We start from the raw sequence: 15,640 nt of genomic DNA, 5'->3' as shown, positions 1-15,640 counted from the left end.
GAGCATTAAAGGGAGTAACAATGAATGAGGCCTTTAGGTGAGCAATTCTATGGAAAGACTTTTTAAAAATCCTCCTTTCATTGTTATGAACTTGTATAGGAAGTCAGAAATTTGGAACAACAGAACAGGTAGCTGAGATGGCTGGTGATTATGAGCTGGTCCACAAATGCAAGCACTTTTTCTGTTAGCCCCACAAACCGTGGAAGGATAAAAGGTGAGAGAACAAAAGAAAGTCAAGGAGCAAGAGATAAGAATGGACAGCTGAAAATCTCCATGATCCTCAGACCAAAAAGGAAGGTGCTAAAGGTAGAAATGATATCTAAATGCCCAAGTATTTCCATACACACAAGGTTGGACAGTTTCTTGCAGATTGCTCAAAGTTACATAGTAAGGTAAATAGGCTCAATGCAGAGACTGGAGCCCTGACTGAGACTACAAGAGATCATATAGCCAGCAATTACCTTCTTTTTGCTTTTCTTCTACGTGCAGCTCCAAGGTCCATGTACGGTCGCAACTCCCAGAACCAGAAGTCAAAACTGCGATCAGCATCAGCATGCTGATTGCCATGTGCAGAATGTCAGAGTGTGCAGCTTAGTGGGTAGATTGGTTGTAGCTCTGACTGCAGCTGTGAGACCAAAGATAATATTGCTAACGCTGCAGAAAAAAAGAACAAGATACACAAGAGTTACAAGGAGCTCTAATCAAAAGAGAAAGTGGCTCTTTGTTCCTCAAATGAGACACATAAACATATTCTTGGAAATACAGAAGACACTCAAATTCCTGTGCTAGGAAAAGCATGACCTTTTCACCAGAACGTTATGTTACTGACAAACGTTTAGTGAATAGTATCATCAGGGGTATAATGTCCTTATACGTATATTGAGTCCGCCTTGAGATGACCTAATAGCTGGGATTGAACTGTAGGGGTAGTCCATAGTTTATTTGCAGATGGAGTTGACCGAGATAAATATTTAGCAGGAACAAAAGTTGTAACTTCTCCAGTTGTCATGGAATGGCCAAGTGAGATCAATAAAACAGAGCAGGGAAGGATTCCGGGAACGTAGTGATCCAGTCAATGGCTAAAGAAAGTCTGGCATCAGAGATTAAGTTAGGATCACAGGCAGATATTTGGTATCTGAAAGTTTAGAGATTTGTAGAATCTGAAGGAAGTAATCAATAAGCATTTTCTCATCGAGGCTCTGCTCAGTAAAGTAGCCCAATTGACTCAAACTGAAGTTGAAACTGAGGGAGATCTGGAATGCTATTAAAAGTGCAAATGTGATCCAGAAGTGGTGATCTTCTTAGAGACATGTTGATGAAGACTGGATGGAAATTCACTCAAATGTCGCCTAGTAACAGGGAAGACAAATGAAATGTTAAACATAGAAACATAGGAGCAAGAGTAGGTCATTTATAATGATCATCAAACTTAATACCCTGGCCCTGCTCTATCCCCTTATCTCTTGATCCCTTCAGCCACAAGAACAACAACTAACTCCTTCCTGAAAGCATGTAATGTTTTGGGCATCAACAACATTCTGTGGTAGTGAATTCTATAGGCTCGTGACTCTCTGGGTGAAGAAATTCCACGTCAACTCAGTCCAAAAAGGAATTTATCCCTTAACGTAATAAATACCCTTGATGCTGGACTCTCCACTATCGGGAATAACTTTCCTGCATCTAACCTGCCTAGTCCTGTAGAGGTTTGTAAGTTTGTATGGGATTCCCAGCTTCCCCACCCACCCCCACCACCATTCTCCTAAACGCCAATGAATGTTGTCCTAACTGATTCAAATTCTCCTCAAATGTCAGTCCAGCCATCCCAAAAATCAAATTGCAAATGTTTCCTACACATTCTCTGCAGCAAGGACATCATTCATCAGGAAAGGAGACCAAAACTACGCACAATATTCCAGGTGTGGTCTTACCAGTGTCCTCATAATTGTTGGCCTTTATTTCAAAGGGAATGGAGTATAAACAAAGGGAGGATTTGTGAAATGTATACATGGCACTAGTGGGACCACTCCTGAAATACGGTAAACGGTTTTTATTCCCATATCTAAGCAAAGTCATTTTGACTTTGAAGGGAGGTTTATTTGGTTAATTCTGGATACAAAAGGGTTTTCTTGTGAAGAGAAGTTGAGTCAGTAGGTTTGTATTTATTGGAGTTCAGAACAGTGAGACTAAAGTATATAAGATTATTAAGGGCTTGTCGATGTGATTGCAGATTGTTATTTCTGACTGTGGGAGGGTCGTGGACTGAACATCATAATCTCCGAGCAAGGAATTGCCAATTTAATATAAGAAGGAATTTCATCTGAGGGTAGTGCTTCTGTAGAATTTTTTACCTCAAGGGATGTCATGGCTGGGTCATTAAGTGTATTTAAGGCTGAAATTGACAGCTTTTCTTATCAGTAATAGGATCAAATATTACATAAATAAGGTAAATTGAGTTGCATATTACTGGATCAATGATAATCTCATTGAAAAGCAGGGTAGATTTTATTGGGCTGAATAGTCAAAAACTGCTCCTATGTGTCATGATCTGATACGAGAACCATTGGAAGGTTCATATGATAAGTATCAGAAAGAAAGGTCCAATCCTTTTACTCCAGCCATGACCTCTACAGACACAAAGTTTCATCCTTTTCTCCTTTTGAAACTTCCTTGTTTATATAAAGAGTCACCAGACTTGAAACGTTAACTCTACTATTTTTCCACACATGCTGCTAGATCTTCTGAGTTTCTCCAGCAACATCTGTTTTTGTTTCAAATCTCCAGCATCTGCAACTCTTTATTTTTCACAACTGTAATTGTTTTCATTTCAGCAAATTTCTGCATTCACCTAACTTTGATTTGTTTCCTGAAGTCTCTGAACAAGCTGCTAATACAGGTTATATATTACTGGACAAGTGTTCCTTACACTCATGTCTTCAACAGTATTGTAAGATGTCTTTCTTCTGTGACACCTACACAGCTTTCTGCTTCTGAAGTTTTCCAAACTCTTACTGTTAGGACTGCAGATAACAGTGGCTACTTTAATTGAATCAGTTTCTAACTGAATGAATCTGCTGTAGGGCCCTTTGTCTCTCGCAGTGTAAACCTCGAGTCACTAAAGACTTTAACAATTATAAAGTGATCATCTATAGCAATTCAAGCATGTACAAGTATCATGTTGATGTGTGGTTGCTTATGAATGAATGGACACACATACTTTGAGAAGGGGAGAGGGGTGTGCCTCTAAACTCTGAATCAATGTAACATCAACTTTACTCTCAGCCAGGAGGCCCAGATTTTAATCTTCCCCACTTCTGAGGTGGAGAATAAGAGTTGATTGCTCTTAGCAGACCTTGGAACCAGGAAACCCATGTTCAATCCACACTTGCTCCTGATATTATCTTTGTGTGATATTATCTTTGAGCAGATTTATTAAGAAATAAGGCCAGAAGACCGTAAGACATAGGAGCAGAAATTATGCCATTCAGCCCATTGAGTCTCCACCATTCAATTATGGCTGATAATTTTCTCAACCCCATTCTCATACTTTCTCCTTGTAACCCTTGATCCCTTTGACAAACAAGAACCAATCTATCTCAAGTCTTAAATATACTCAATGACCTAGCTTCCACAGTCTTCTGTGGCAGTGTATTCTGTAGATTCACCACACTCGGGCTGAATAAATGTCTCCTTATTTCTGTTCTAAAAGGTCTTCCCTTTAATCTAAGTCTGTGCCCTCCAGTCCTAGTGTCTCATACCAATGGAAACATCTTCCCAACATTTAATCTGTCCAGGCCATTCAGTGTTCTGTAAGGTTTAATTCAATCCCTCCTCATCCTTCTAAATCCAGAGTCCTCAAACATTCCTCATATGTTAAGCTTTTCATTCTCGTGAACCTGCTCTGAACATGCTCCAGTGACAGTACATCCTTCCTGAGATATGGGGCCCAAAATTACACACAATACTCCAAATGTGGTCTGACCAGAGCCTCAGAAGTACGTCCCTGCTTTTATATTCAAGTTCTCTCAAAATAATTGCCATCATTGCATTTGCCTTCCTAACTACTGACTCAACCTTCAAGTTGACTTTGAGTGAATCATTGACGAGAACTACCAAGTCCCTTTGCACTTCAGACTTCTGAATTTTCATCCTAGTCCATGCCTCTATTCTTCCTACCAGGTGCATGACCTCACACTTTCCCAAAGTACAAACATGTACTCTCAATGTCAATCCAAAACAAATCAATTTAACAACCTTGTTGAACGTTTCATGAAATCAAATTATGCCACTAACAGCAGCCGAACTTTCTACAGACATCTTAATTCATTTCTGCAGCATAGATGCAGCAACTTCTTGGGACATGTGGGGAATTTGATACTGCGTTCCAGCTTTTGTGAGCCTGATGGTAGAGAAGCAAAAATCAGGAAACAGTTCATATCAATTTGCAACTGATGGTGTATCGCTTCCTGACCACAAATTCCTAGAATGTTGATATCCCCAAATCACTATTGTTTCAAAATCATTTTCAAAACCACTGTGTTTGTTGGCATTACTTCAGCTTTTAAGCAAAAACAGAAATTGCTGGAAAATCTCAGCAGGTCTGGCAGCATCTGTGGAGAGAAATCAATTAATCTTTCTGGTCCAGTGACCCTTCCTCTGAACTGTTCTGAGGAAATTTTGAGAGTTCTGAAGAAGGGTCACTGGACCTGAAATGGTAACTTTGATTTCTCTCCACTGATGCCACCAGATCTGCTGAGATTTTCCCGCAATTTCTGTTTGGTTTCTGATTCCCAGCATCCACAGTTCTTTTGGTTTTTATTTAAGCTCTGTTGGAGTTAGAAATTCCTCCAAGCTAACATAACGTTCAACTGTTCCATTTAAACCTGGCCATTGTAACATTAAATATTGCTGCCTACAAAAACAACAGGATCAAGTGACGCATTTGACTTTTTCACTTGTTTTTAGAAGGGGTCAGATCTTCGCAGAACTGAAAATTAGAATTTATTTTTCCCTAAAACTTAGAAACTAAGCTCTCCAGAAATAATAATGCATAATGAACCTTCATTATACAGGTGAAAAGAACAGTCTCATTAAATGTCTTAATTGGTTTTCTAGTTTATTGTAGTCAACATTTCGTTTTGAAACACAATTAAAAATAACGTTTCATTTCTTTGCAAGGGGTGGAAAGATGTTATGAAGATGTTTAGTATTTAATTATTCTGTGTACTTGAGTTTGAAGGATATAGAAATACCTAGATTTTTTTTTAAAAAAGACAATGAAAAGACACATTTGATGACTTTATTTAAAGCAAAGTATTTCTAAGAAATGGTATTGCTCCAGGTAATTGCTGATCTTTGTAGCTTGAACTCACTTTCAGAGGAAAAAGAAACCTGACTACTTTAGAGCTGGGTTTTATGGCTGTTCCATTTGAAACATATTCACAGGCTTGGATATATCCATTCAAGAAAGCTTGCTGTAGATAAAAAAAAGCTGTTCAGGTCATGTCTTCTGTTTCTGAAGTACTTTTTGCGGTGAATTCAGTGTGAAACATAAATGATTGCTCATATGGAAGAGTGATTGAAAGAATTTCTCAATATTATATTTCTTGAGCAAGCTGTCTGTCAGGACTGCAGAGACAGCTGTGGCTATCTTGATGACTTGTAAAGAATACAAGATTGACAGAATTTGGAACATTCTATGCCTTGAGCTTTTTTGTCTTTATAAAAATCAGCAATAGCCCGGAAGTGTTTGTAGCTTTTTCATTTTTCAACTGAATTTGTGCAGAGAAATACTTTTATCCCCCTTTCCTTGAATGTGTGGGTTACCATTGACCAGAAACTGAGACATTCTATTCATTCTAGTCATTTAAGTACTATGTTTACAACAACAGGTCAGAGGCTGTGGGTAATTCATCATCTAACTTCCAAAACCTGTCCACCATTTACAAGACGTGAGGCAAGAACATTCCCCATTTGCCTGAATAAGTGCAGCTCCAATAGGACTCAAGTAGCAAATTGACTGAAGTAGTTCATGGAGGCATTTTTCCATAGGTATGAAGGGATGGCACTAAATGCTGGGCCAGCCAGCAATTCCCACATTCCTTAAATGAAAAAGACAAAATTGCTCATGTTGGTGAAAAATCAGAACATTGACAGCATTCTAGTAGAAAGTAGGGATTCAGATGCTGGAGATCAGAGCTTAAAAATATGTTGCTGGAAAAGCGCAGCAGGTCAGGCAGCATCAAAGGAGCAGGAGAATCAACGTTTCAGGCATAAGCCCTTCTTCAGGAAACAGCATTCTGTCAACACCACCTAATTAGGACATACCCAATGATCTCCCATGAGGTCTGCTAATTGGCTAGTGCTTGAACTTAGTATACAAATAACACCAACTATAGAGCTTGAAATTGGGTAATGACAGGGAGAACATGACATGCAGAAGTTTTGAAATCCATTGACAGTACTACAACTATCACTATAGACCCTGGAATGTTTACCTGTCCCTACATGTATGTGTAATTGGTCAGTAAAATATGCTTTTTTTTCATTTTACCAATTTCCTTTTTGTTCCTCCCTTTTTTGCACATGCTTATATCTGACTGGGGACAATTCCATGAGTATCAGGAATCCTGACCTTCTCCTGCATGAAGCCAGTAAATGTTTTCTTTATCCTTCACTCCTCACTGACTGTGTTTGAATCTGCTGATAGCACCACTTCAGGATCCTCTCTGTGAGCTTCAAACCACAATGGGTCCAAACTATAATTAAACCACTCCCAGCAAAAACCCAGATAACTGAAACCAGAGAATCTCTTAAATTCTCCATGTTGGCATAACCAGCTCTGTATAGTTCAAAACCTGACCTTCTTAAGGCTTGTTGAATGCTTTAAACTAATTTAATTACTAAAACATACAAATATTGAATATAACAATTCTCTGCAACATAACTACTTGGGGAGTAGGTGATGGCCTAGTGGTATTATCAGTGGGCTGTTAATCTAGAAGTCAAGGTAATGTTCTGGGGACACAGGTTCAAATCCCACCATGGCAGAGGATGAAGTTTCAATTCAATAAATGTCTGGAATTAAGAATTTATTACCATTTGCCAGAAAAATCCTGGTTCAGTCATGTCCTTTGGGGAAGGAAGTCTGCTGTCTGTACCTGGCCTACATGTGACTTCAGAGCCACAATGAAGTGGTTGACTCTTAACTGTCCTCTGGGCAATTTGGGATGGGCAATAAATGCTGCCTATCCAGCAACACCCTCGTCTTGTTAAAGGAAAAAAACATTGCAGACAGTAACTTGACAAGAGTACTTTCTGTTTTTATACCTCTTATCCTTTTAGCAGTTACCTTTAAATAAACATGACTTCAATCTTTTAAGTGTAATAGGCTTCCATTTTCTTTACTTGTATTTATCCAGTTTTCAGCAGTTAAAATGTAATATCTAAAACTGAAAGTTCACTACTAAAACAAAAACCATTAAGTAGATATTTACTGCAATATCAATAATGTTAAACAAAGATTTCCCATGGGCTGCAGGGAGTGTTCTCAGGACCTTTTGCAATGTCATTTTTCTCATATCAATAAAGATTGTCGTTGTTCCTAACAATTTTCATTTCTGAATCTATTCTCTGTTGATTACAGGTATTGGGTGTGAGCCCTGGATTCAGATGAAGGCAAATCATATAAATGAAATCCAGCTTGTATGTAAATCCACAGGATGGTTCCCTGAACCAAAGATATATTGGGTTAGAGAGGATGAAAGTAATTTGATACAAGCTGAAACAAGATCACATCTGGACTCTACAGGTCTTGTTGACATCCAAAGCAACATTGTAATAACAAGACAATTGTCAAACAGGTTCACGTGTCGTATACTAAATGTACATCTGAAAACAAAACAACAAGTAACAATCAGGATATCAGGTTTGTAAATTAAAACATTTGATCAATAAAGGCAAAAGTGTTTTAAACTCTGCCATAAATTAAATCATAAACTTAACTGTCTCCAGTATACCATGTTATGATAGGTCAAGAGAAGAAAATATAATCCTACCATTCTTATCTCAAATCTGTTCCTGAAGAGATCCCTCTTCCAGATAAATTTAAACAAGAAATTTAACATTTTATGCAGATGCTGACAAACTCTGGCCACTTGGAGATAATTTTTTCATGTCACTAGCAATATTAAATTTTTCTGAGTTACTGTTTGTATATCTTACCAGAACCCTATTTTGATTGTTGCGTGAAATTTGCAGAAGTTAAAATTGACAACATTTCAATAGTCCCCACGTGTTAACATAAATGACTAGAAATGCATTGTTGTTTATATCAATAATAATCAATGTATTATTGATGAAAGCAATATGATTCTATAATATTGTCTGAAGGGTGGTGTGTTGAATTTTCAGGCTAGTGGTGTGACCCAGATCAATCATGCCTTGTAAGAAAACTTTTTGGCATAATTTGTCAAGTAAATAACATGTTACAATACTTGAACCCATTGCTTCTATCTCTTGTTTTACCACCTTGCGCCTGAGGGCATTGTTGCTCAGTTAACAGATGACACAGAGGTAGAGGGACAGCTAGTATTGAAGAAGCTGGGAGGCTGCAGAAAGACTTGCACAAGTAAGGAGAGTGGGCAAAGAAGTGACAAATGGTATAGAATGTGGGAAAATGTGAGGCTATGCACTTTTGTAGGAAGAATAGAGGCATAAACTACTTTTTAAATGGAGAAAGGCTTTGAAAATCTGAAGCACAGAGGGACTGAAGTTCAAGTTTGTGATTCTCTTAAGGTAACATTTCAGGTTCAGTTGGCAGTGAGGAAGCCACATGCAGTATCAATTCTTTAGTAGGATCACACGACCTGAAATGTTAACTCTGCTTTCTTTCCACAGTTGCTGGCAGACCTGCTGAGCTTTTCCAGAAATTTCTGTTTTTGTTTCTGATTTCCAGCATGCAGTTCTTTGTTTTTTTTCTGCAATGTTAGCATTCATTTTAAGGTGGCTAGCAGAGACTGTATAAATCAGACCACATATGGGAAATACTGTGAGCAGTTTCAGGCCCTGTATCTAAAGAAGGATATGCTGGTCTTGGAGAGGGTCCAGAGGAGGTTCCAAAGAATGATCCAGCTAATTAAGGGCTGGATAGACTAGAGAAGATGTTTCCATTAGTAGGAGAGACTAGGATCTGAGGACACAGTCTCAGGGTGAAGAGATGACTCTTTAGAACTGAGATAAGGGGGAGATTCTTCAGCAAGAAGGTGATGAATCTGTGGAATTCATTGTAGCAGAGGGTTGTGAAGGCCAAATCACTCAATGTATCTAAGACTGATAGGTTCTTGATCAGAAAGACTTTAAGGGAAGGCAAGAGAATGCGTTTGGGAAACATACTGGCCATGATTGAAGGATGGAGCAGATGGGAGGGGCCAAATGGCCTAAAGGCATTATTGCTAGTCTATTAATCCAGAGACTCCACGAATGAACTGGACACTCTGGTTTGAATCCTATTGTGGCAGATGGTGGAACTTGGATTCAATTAAAAATCTGGAATGAAATAAGTAATGATGAGTATGAAACCTACGTCGAATGTAAGGAAAAACCCATGTAGCTCAGTAATGTCCTGGAGGGAAGCGAACTGCTATTCTTAGCTGGTCTAGCTTCCATGTGACTGAAGACCCAGACTAATGCGGTTAACTCTTAATTTTCCTCTGGGCAATTAGGTATGGACAATAAATGCTGGTCTAGCCAGCAATGCCCACACCCTGTGAATGTATAATTTAAAAAAAAATTGTTTTGGATGTTGGGGTGGGTGAGTGCCATAGGTGTGATGGAAGGAATATAGTGAGAGTTTAGTCCACAAGTCTTGGTTGGGCTCATGTGCAGTGACAGAATTAGAGTGGTGTCTCTAAGTGTGAGATAGCAGACCAAAGATCATGTCACTTAACCTTGTGGAGTGCAGAAGATCATTATCCTTCATCCTGCACTGCTGTTCATTGCATTTCATTCAGGATACTGCACTGAACTGGGCTGTGAATGTTGTCTCAGTGGGCAGACTCTGATAGCATGGTCAGATACAGCATTGTCTTCTCCACCACCTCACCCACTTCGCCCCTGTTAGCGACTGAAGAGCTAATTTGCCTTTCTGGGCCAATTCCATGGGGAATGTGTTGCGAGACTACTGTGTGCATGGTAGCTCTGTCTTGCAGCATTTGAAGTAATGTGGAAGTAGGGTTTAAATGTGATGCCAATGAAGTGAACTTTACAACAAGTATCTCTGCCTCTCCTGCTGCACAATTCTGAGAAATGGGTATTGGAGAGGCCAGTTGTATAACCAATGAGCAGAAGAATACTCAAACAAAGTCAACACAAGCCAAAGCTGCAAGCCAGTCATTAATCTCATGACTGTTTTAAAGGGATCGCACTTTTTGGTTGGCGATCAGAAGAAGCCTTTTCTCTCAGAGCATTGTGCAAATTTGGAGCCCTCTACATCAGAATGTATTGGGGATGGGAGTCATCAAATGTATTTAAGATGGACATTGATGTAGTGTGTAAGTTGAATAAGGAGCTGAAATTGGCCTGTCGCAAAGATATTACTACAATTGTTGTGGGGGATTTCAACATGCAGGTAGACTGGGAGAATCAGGATGATACTGGACCCCAAGAAAGGGAGTTTGTGGAGTGCCTTCTTAGAACAGCTTGTGCTGAAGCCTACCAGGGAGAAAGCAATTCTGGATCTGGTGTTGTGCAACAAACCGGATTTGATCAGGGACCTCGAAGTAAAGGAGTCATTGGGAGGTAGTGACCACAATACAATGAGCTTTAATCTGCAGTTTGAAAGGGAGAGGGTAGAATTGGAAGTAACAATATTTGAGTGAATAAAGGGAACTATGGAGCTATGAGGGAGGAGCTGGCCAAAGTTCAATGGTGCAATATCTTAGCAGGGATGACAGTGGAGGAATGATGGCAGATATTTCTGTGTATAATGCAGAAGATGCAGGATCAGTTCATTCCAAAAAGGAAGAAAGATCCTAAGTGGAGGCAGGGGTGGCCGTGGCTGATGAGGGAAGTTAAGGACCACATAAAGACAAAAGGGAAAAAGTATAACATAGCAACGATGAGTGGAAAATCAGAGAACTGGGAAGCTTTTAAAGAACAACAGAGGATAAAAAGGAAATACGCAAAGAAAAAATAAGGTACGAAGGTAAACTGGCCAAAAATATAAAGGAGGATAGTAAAGGCTTTTTTTTGGGTATGTGAAAAGAAAAAAAATGGTTAAGACTAAAATTGGGCCTTTGAAGAAAGAAACAGGTGAATTTATTATGGGGAACAAAGAAATGGCAGAAGTGTTGAATTGGTACTTTAAATCTGTCTTCACTGGGGAAGACACGAGCAATCTCCCAGATGTAATAGTGGCTGAAAGCCCTGAACTGAAGGGAATTTATATTAGGCAGGAAATGGTGTTGGAGAGACTGTTAGGTCTGAAGGCTGGTAAGTCCCCGGGACCTGATGGTCTGCATCCCAGGGTACTGAAGGAGGTGGCTCTAGAAATCGTGGATGCGTTGGTGATCATTTTCCAATGTTCTATAGATTCAGGATCAGTTCCTGCGGATTGGAGGATTGCAGATTGTCCCACTTTTTAAGAAAGGAGGGAGAGAGAAAACAGAGAATTATAGACCAGTTAGTCTGACCTCAGTGGTGGAAAAAATGCTGGAGTCAATTACAAAGGACGAAATTACGACACATCTGGATAGCAGTAACAGGATAGGTCAGAGTCAGCATGGATTTATGAAGGGGAAATCATGCTTGACTCATCTTCTGAACATTTTTGAGGATGTAACTCTGAAGATGGACAAGGGAAATCCAGTGGATGTAGTATACCTGTAGAAAGCCTTTGATAAAGTCCCACATAGGAGGTTAGTGAGCAAAACTTAGGGTGCATGGTATTGGGGGCAAAGTAGTGAAAATTGTTTGGCTGACAGGAAACAAAGAGTAGTGATAAACGGCTCTCTTTCGGAATGGCAGGTGGTGACCAGTGGTGTGCTGCAGGGATCAGTGCTGGGACTGCAGCTTTTTACAATGTACATTAATGATATAGATGAAGGTATTAAAAGTAATATTAGCAAATTTGCTGATGACACAAAGCTGGGTGGCAGGGTGAAATGTAAGGAGGATGTTAGGAAGATACAGGGTGACCTGGACAGGCTAGGTGAACAGACGGATGCATGGCAGATGCAGCTTAATGTGGATAAATGTGTGGTTATCCACTTTGGTGGCAAGAACAGGAAGGCAGATTGCTACCTAAATGGAGTCAAGTTAGGTAAAGGGGCAGTACAACGAGATCGCGGTATTTTTGTACATCAGTCAATGAAAGCAAGCATGCAGGTACAGCAGGCAGTGAAGAAAGCTAATAGCATGCTGGCCTTCAAAACAAGAGGAATTGTGTATAGAAGCAAAGAGGTCCTTCTGCAGCTGTACAGGGCCCTGTTGAGACCGCACCTGGAATATTGTGCGCAGGTTTGGTCTCCAAATTTGAGGAAAGACATTCTGGCTATTGAGGGAGTGCAGCGTAGGTTCACAACGTCAATTCCCGAAATAGCAGGACTATTTTACGCTGAAAGATTGGAGCGACTGGGCTTGTATACGCTTGAGTTTAGAAGGCTGAAAGGGGATCTGATTGAGACGTATAAGATTTTATTAAAGGATTGGACACTCTGGAGGCAGGAAGCATGTTTCTGCTGATGGGTGAGTCCCGAACCGGAGGACACAATTTAAAAATAAGAGTTGAGGAGAAACTTCTTCACCCAGAGAGTGGTGGGTGTATGGAATGCTCTGCCCCAGAAGGCTGTGGATGCCAAGTCTCTGGATACTTTCAAGAAAGAGTTGGATAGAGCTCTTAACGATAGTGGAATCAAGGGTTATGGGGATAAGGCAGGAACAAGATACTGATTGAGGATGATCAGCCATGATCATAATGAGTGGTGGTACTGGCTCGAAGGGCAGAATGGCCTACTCCTGCACCTATTGACTATCGATAAATTCTGGTCAGACAGGGGACCAAATGGTTATTGGCCACAGATGGGAATGTGGAATTTGAAACCCAAACAGATCAGACAGGATCATAGGGAATGATGGAGCAATCTCAAGGGGCCGAATGGCTGCCTTGTGTTCCTAATTCATGTTTATAATCCCTGCACCAACCATTCTTTTTCCTTTTGTCTTTCTGCTCTCATGCCATTATTCCATGTTTGAGAACTCCAGCCCGCAATTGCACTCCGAAGTGTTCTCAGATAAACTCATGAAGGTCACTGCTTCCTTCCCAGGTACAACCCAAACTGCTCACATTCCCCTTTCTTCCCCTCACCAGGACTGAACCATAACTTCCTAGCCTGTTCAATCTGCCCCATTTCTGCCAGTGTACCAACACCAACTGACTTCAAAACTCACTGTGACAGCTATGAAATTTAAATTGTATCAGTGAAGTAAATCTGGAATTAAAGGCTGGTATCACTAATTGTGATGATGTTGGACACAGATTGTCGTAAAAGCTCACCTGGTTTACTAATATTTCTACTGTCCTTACTGGGTCTGGTTTCTACATGACTCTTGACAAACAGTAATGTTCCTCCTTCTTTTGTATCTCAGTTAGCTGGGGAGGGAAAGATTAAACTGGGACTTATACTCCCAGCTTTTAGAGCATACAACAGAGAACATGACAGAGTAGTACAGGCCCTTCAGCCCTTGATGTTGCGCCGACCTGTGAAACAGATCTGAAGCCCATCCTACCCACACTATTCCATTATCATCCATATGTTTATCCAATGACCATTTAAATTCCCTTAAAGTTGGTGACTCTACTGTTATTGCAGGAAGGGTGTTTCATGCCCTTACTATTCTCTGAATAAAGAAACTACCTTTGATATCTGTTCTATATCTATTACCCCTCAATTTAAAGTTGTTTCCCCTAGTGCTAGCCATCACCGTCCAAGGAAAAAAGGGTCTCTCTGTCCACGCTATCTAATCCTCTGATCATCTTGTATGTCTATATTAAGTCACCTTTCAACCTTGTTCTCTCTCTCTAATGTAAACAGCCTCAAGTCCCTCAGCCCTTCCTCATAAGTCCTTCTCTCCATACCAGGCAACATCCTGGTTAGTGTCTTCTGCACCCTTTCCAATGCTTCCACATCCTTCTTATAATGCAGCCAACAGAATTGTGTGCAGTACTAATTATGGCCACACCAGAGTTTTGTACAGCTGAAACATAACCTCATAGCTCCGAAACTCAATCCCTCTACCAATAAAAGCTAACACACTATATGCCTTCTTAACAACCCTATTAACCTAGGTGGCAAATTGCAGGACCTGTGTACATGAACACTGAGATGTCTCTGCTCATCCACACTACCAAGAATCTTACAATTAGCCCAGTACTCCGTATTCCTGTTACTCCTTCCAAAATGAATCACCGCACAATTTTTCACATTAAACTTTATTTGCCACCTCTCAGTCCAGTTCTGTAGCTTATCTAAGTCTCTCTGTAACCTGCAACATCCTTCGGCACTGTCCACAATTCCACCGACCTTAGTGTCATCAGCAAATTTACTAACCCATCCTTCTACGCCTTCATCCAGGTCATTTATAAAAGTGACATATAGCACTGGCCCCAAAACAGACCCTTGTGGTACACCACTAGTAACTGAACTCCAGGAGGAACGTTTCCCATCCACCACCGCCCTCTGCCTTCTTTCAGCTAGCTCATTTCTGATCCAAACTGTTAAATTACCCTTCATCCCATGCCTCCATATTTTCTGCAATAGCCTACCGTGGTGAAGTTTTTCAACACTTTACTAAAATCTATATACACCTCATCAACCACTTTACCCTCATCTATCTGTTTGGTCACTTTCTCAAAGAAATCAATAAGGCTGGTGAGGCACGAGCTATCTTTCACGTAACCATGTTGACTCTCCCTAATCAAATTATTCCTTTCTAGATGATTATAAACCCTGTCTCTTATAATGCTTTCCAACATTTTACTGACAACTGAAGTAAAGCTCACTGGTCTATAATTACCAGGGTTGTCGCTATTCCTCTTCTTGAACAAAGGGACAATGTTTGCTGTCCTCCAGTCTTCTGGCACTATTCCAGTAGATAGTGATGACACAAAGATCCAAGCCAAAGGTTCTGATATCTCCTCCCTAGCTTCCCAGAGAATTGTACGATAAATCCCATCTGCCCCAGGTGACTTAGCTGTTTTGACACTTTCCAGAATTGCTAACACCCATCATTGTGAACCACAATCCCATCCGGTCTAATAGCCTGAAGCTCAGTTTTCTCCTTGACAGCATTGTCATTTTCCAGTGTGAATACTGTTTAAAAATATTCATTTCACGCCTCTTTTATCTCCTCAGACTCCACACACAACTTCCCTCTACTGTCCTTGACTGGCCCTTAATCGTACTCTCTTCATTCTTTTATTTCTGACATACCAATAGAAATCCTTAGGGTTTTCCTTGTTCCAACTTGCCAAAGACTTCTCATGTCCCCTCCTAACTCTTCTAAGCTCTCTCTTCACGTCCTTCCTGGCTAACTTGCAACTCTCAAGCACCCTAACTGAGCCTTGACATTTCATCTTTGTATAAGC

General features: G+C 40.3%; 1 protein-coding gene across 1 annotated transcript in view; it reads left to right on the top strand.

Moving 5' to 3' along the window:
* Positions 1–15,640, top strand: part of LOC122541189 (butyrophilin subfamily 1 member A1-like) — a 104,936-nt gene that overhangs the window by 18,821 nt on the left and 70,475 nt on the right. Inside the window, exon 5 of the mRNA XM_087979187.1 lies at positions 7,643–7,924. Coding sequence (XP_087835313.1) covers positions 7,643–7,924 — 282 coding nt within the window. The remainder of the gene's footprint in view (positions 1–7,642; positions 7,925–15,640) is intronic.

The sequence above is a fragment of the Chiloscyllium plagiosum genome, unplaced genomic scaffold, assembly GCF_037043375.1.
Source record: "Chiloscyllium plagiosum isolate Xiang-an unplaced genomic scaffold, Cpla_swu_hap1 HiC_scaffold_35, whole genome shotgun sequence".
In the NCBI taxonomy this organism is placed as follows: Eukaryota; Metazoa; Chordata; class Chondrichthyes; order Orectolobiformes; family Hemiscylliidae; genus Chiloscyllium; species Chiloscyllium plagiosum.
Note: the sequence above shows the minus strand (reverse complement) of the source record. Positions and strands in the feature narration are given on the sequence as shown.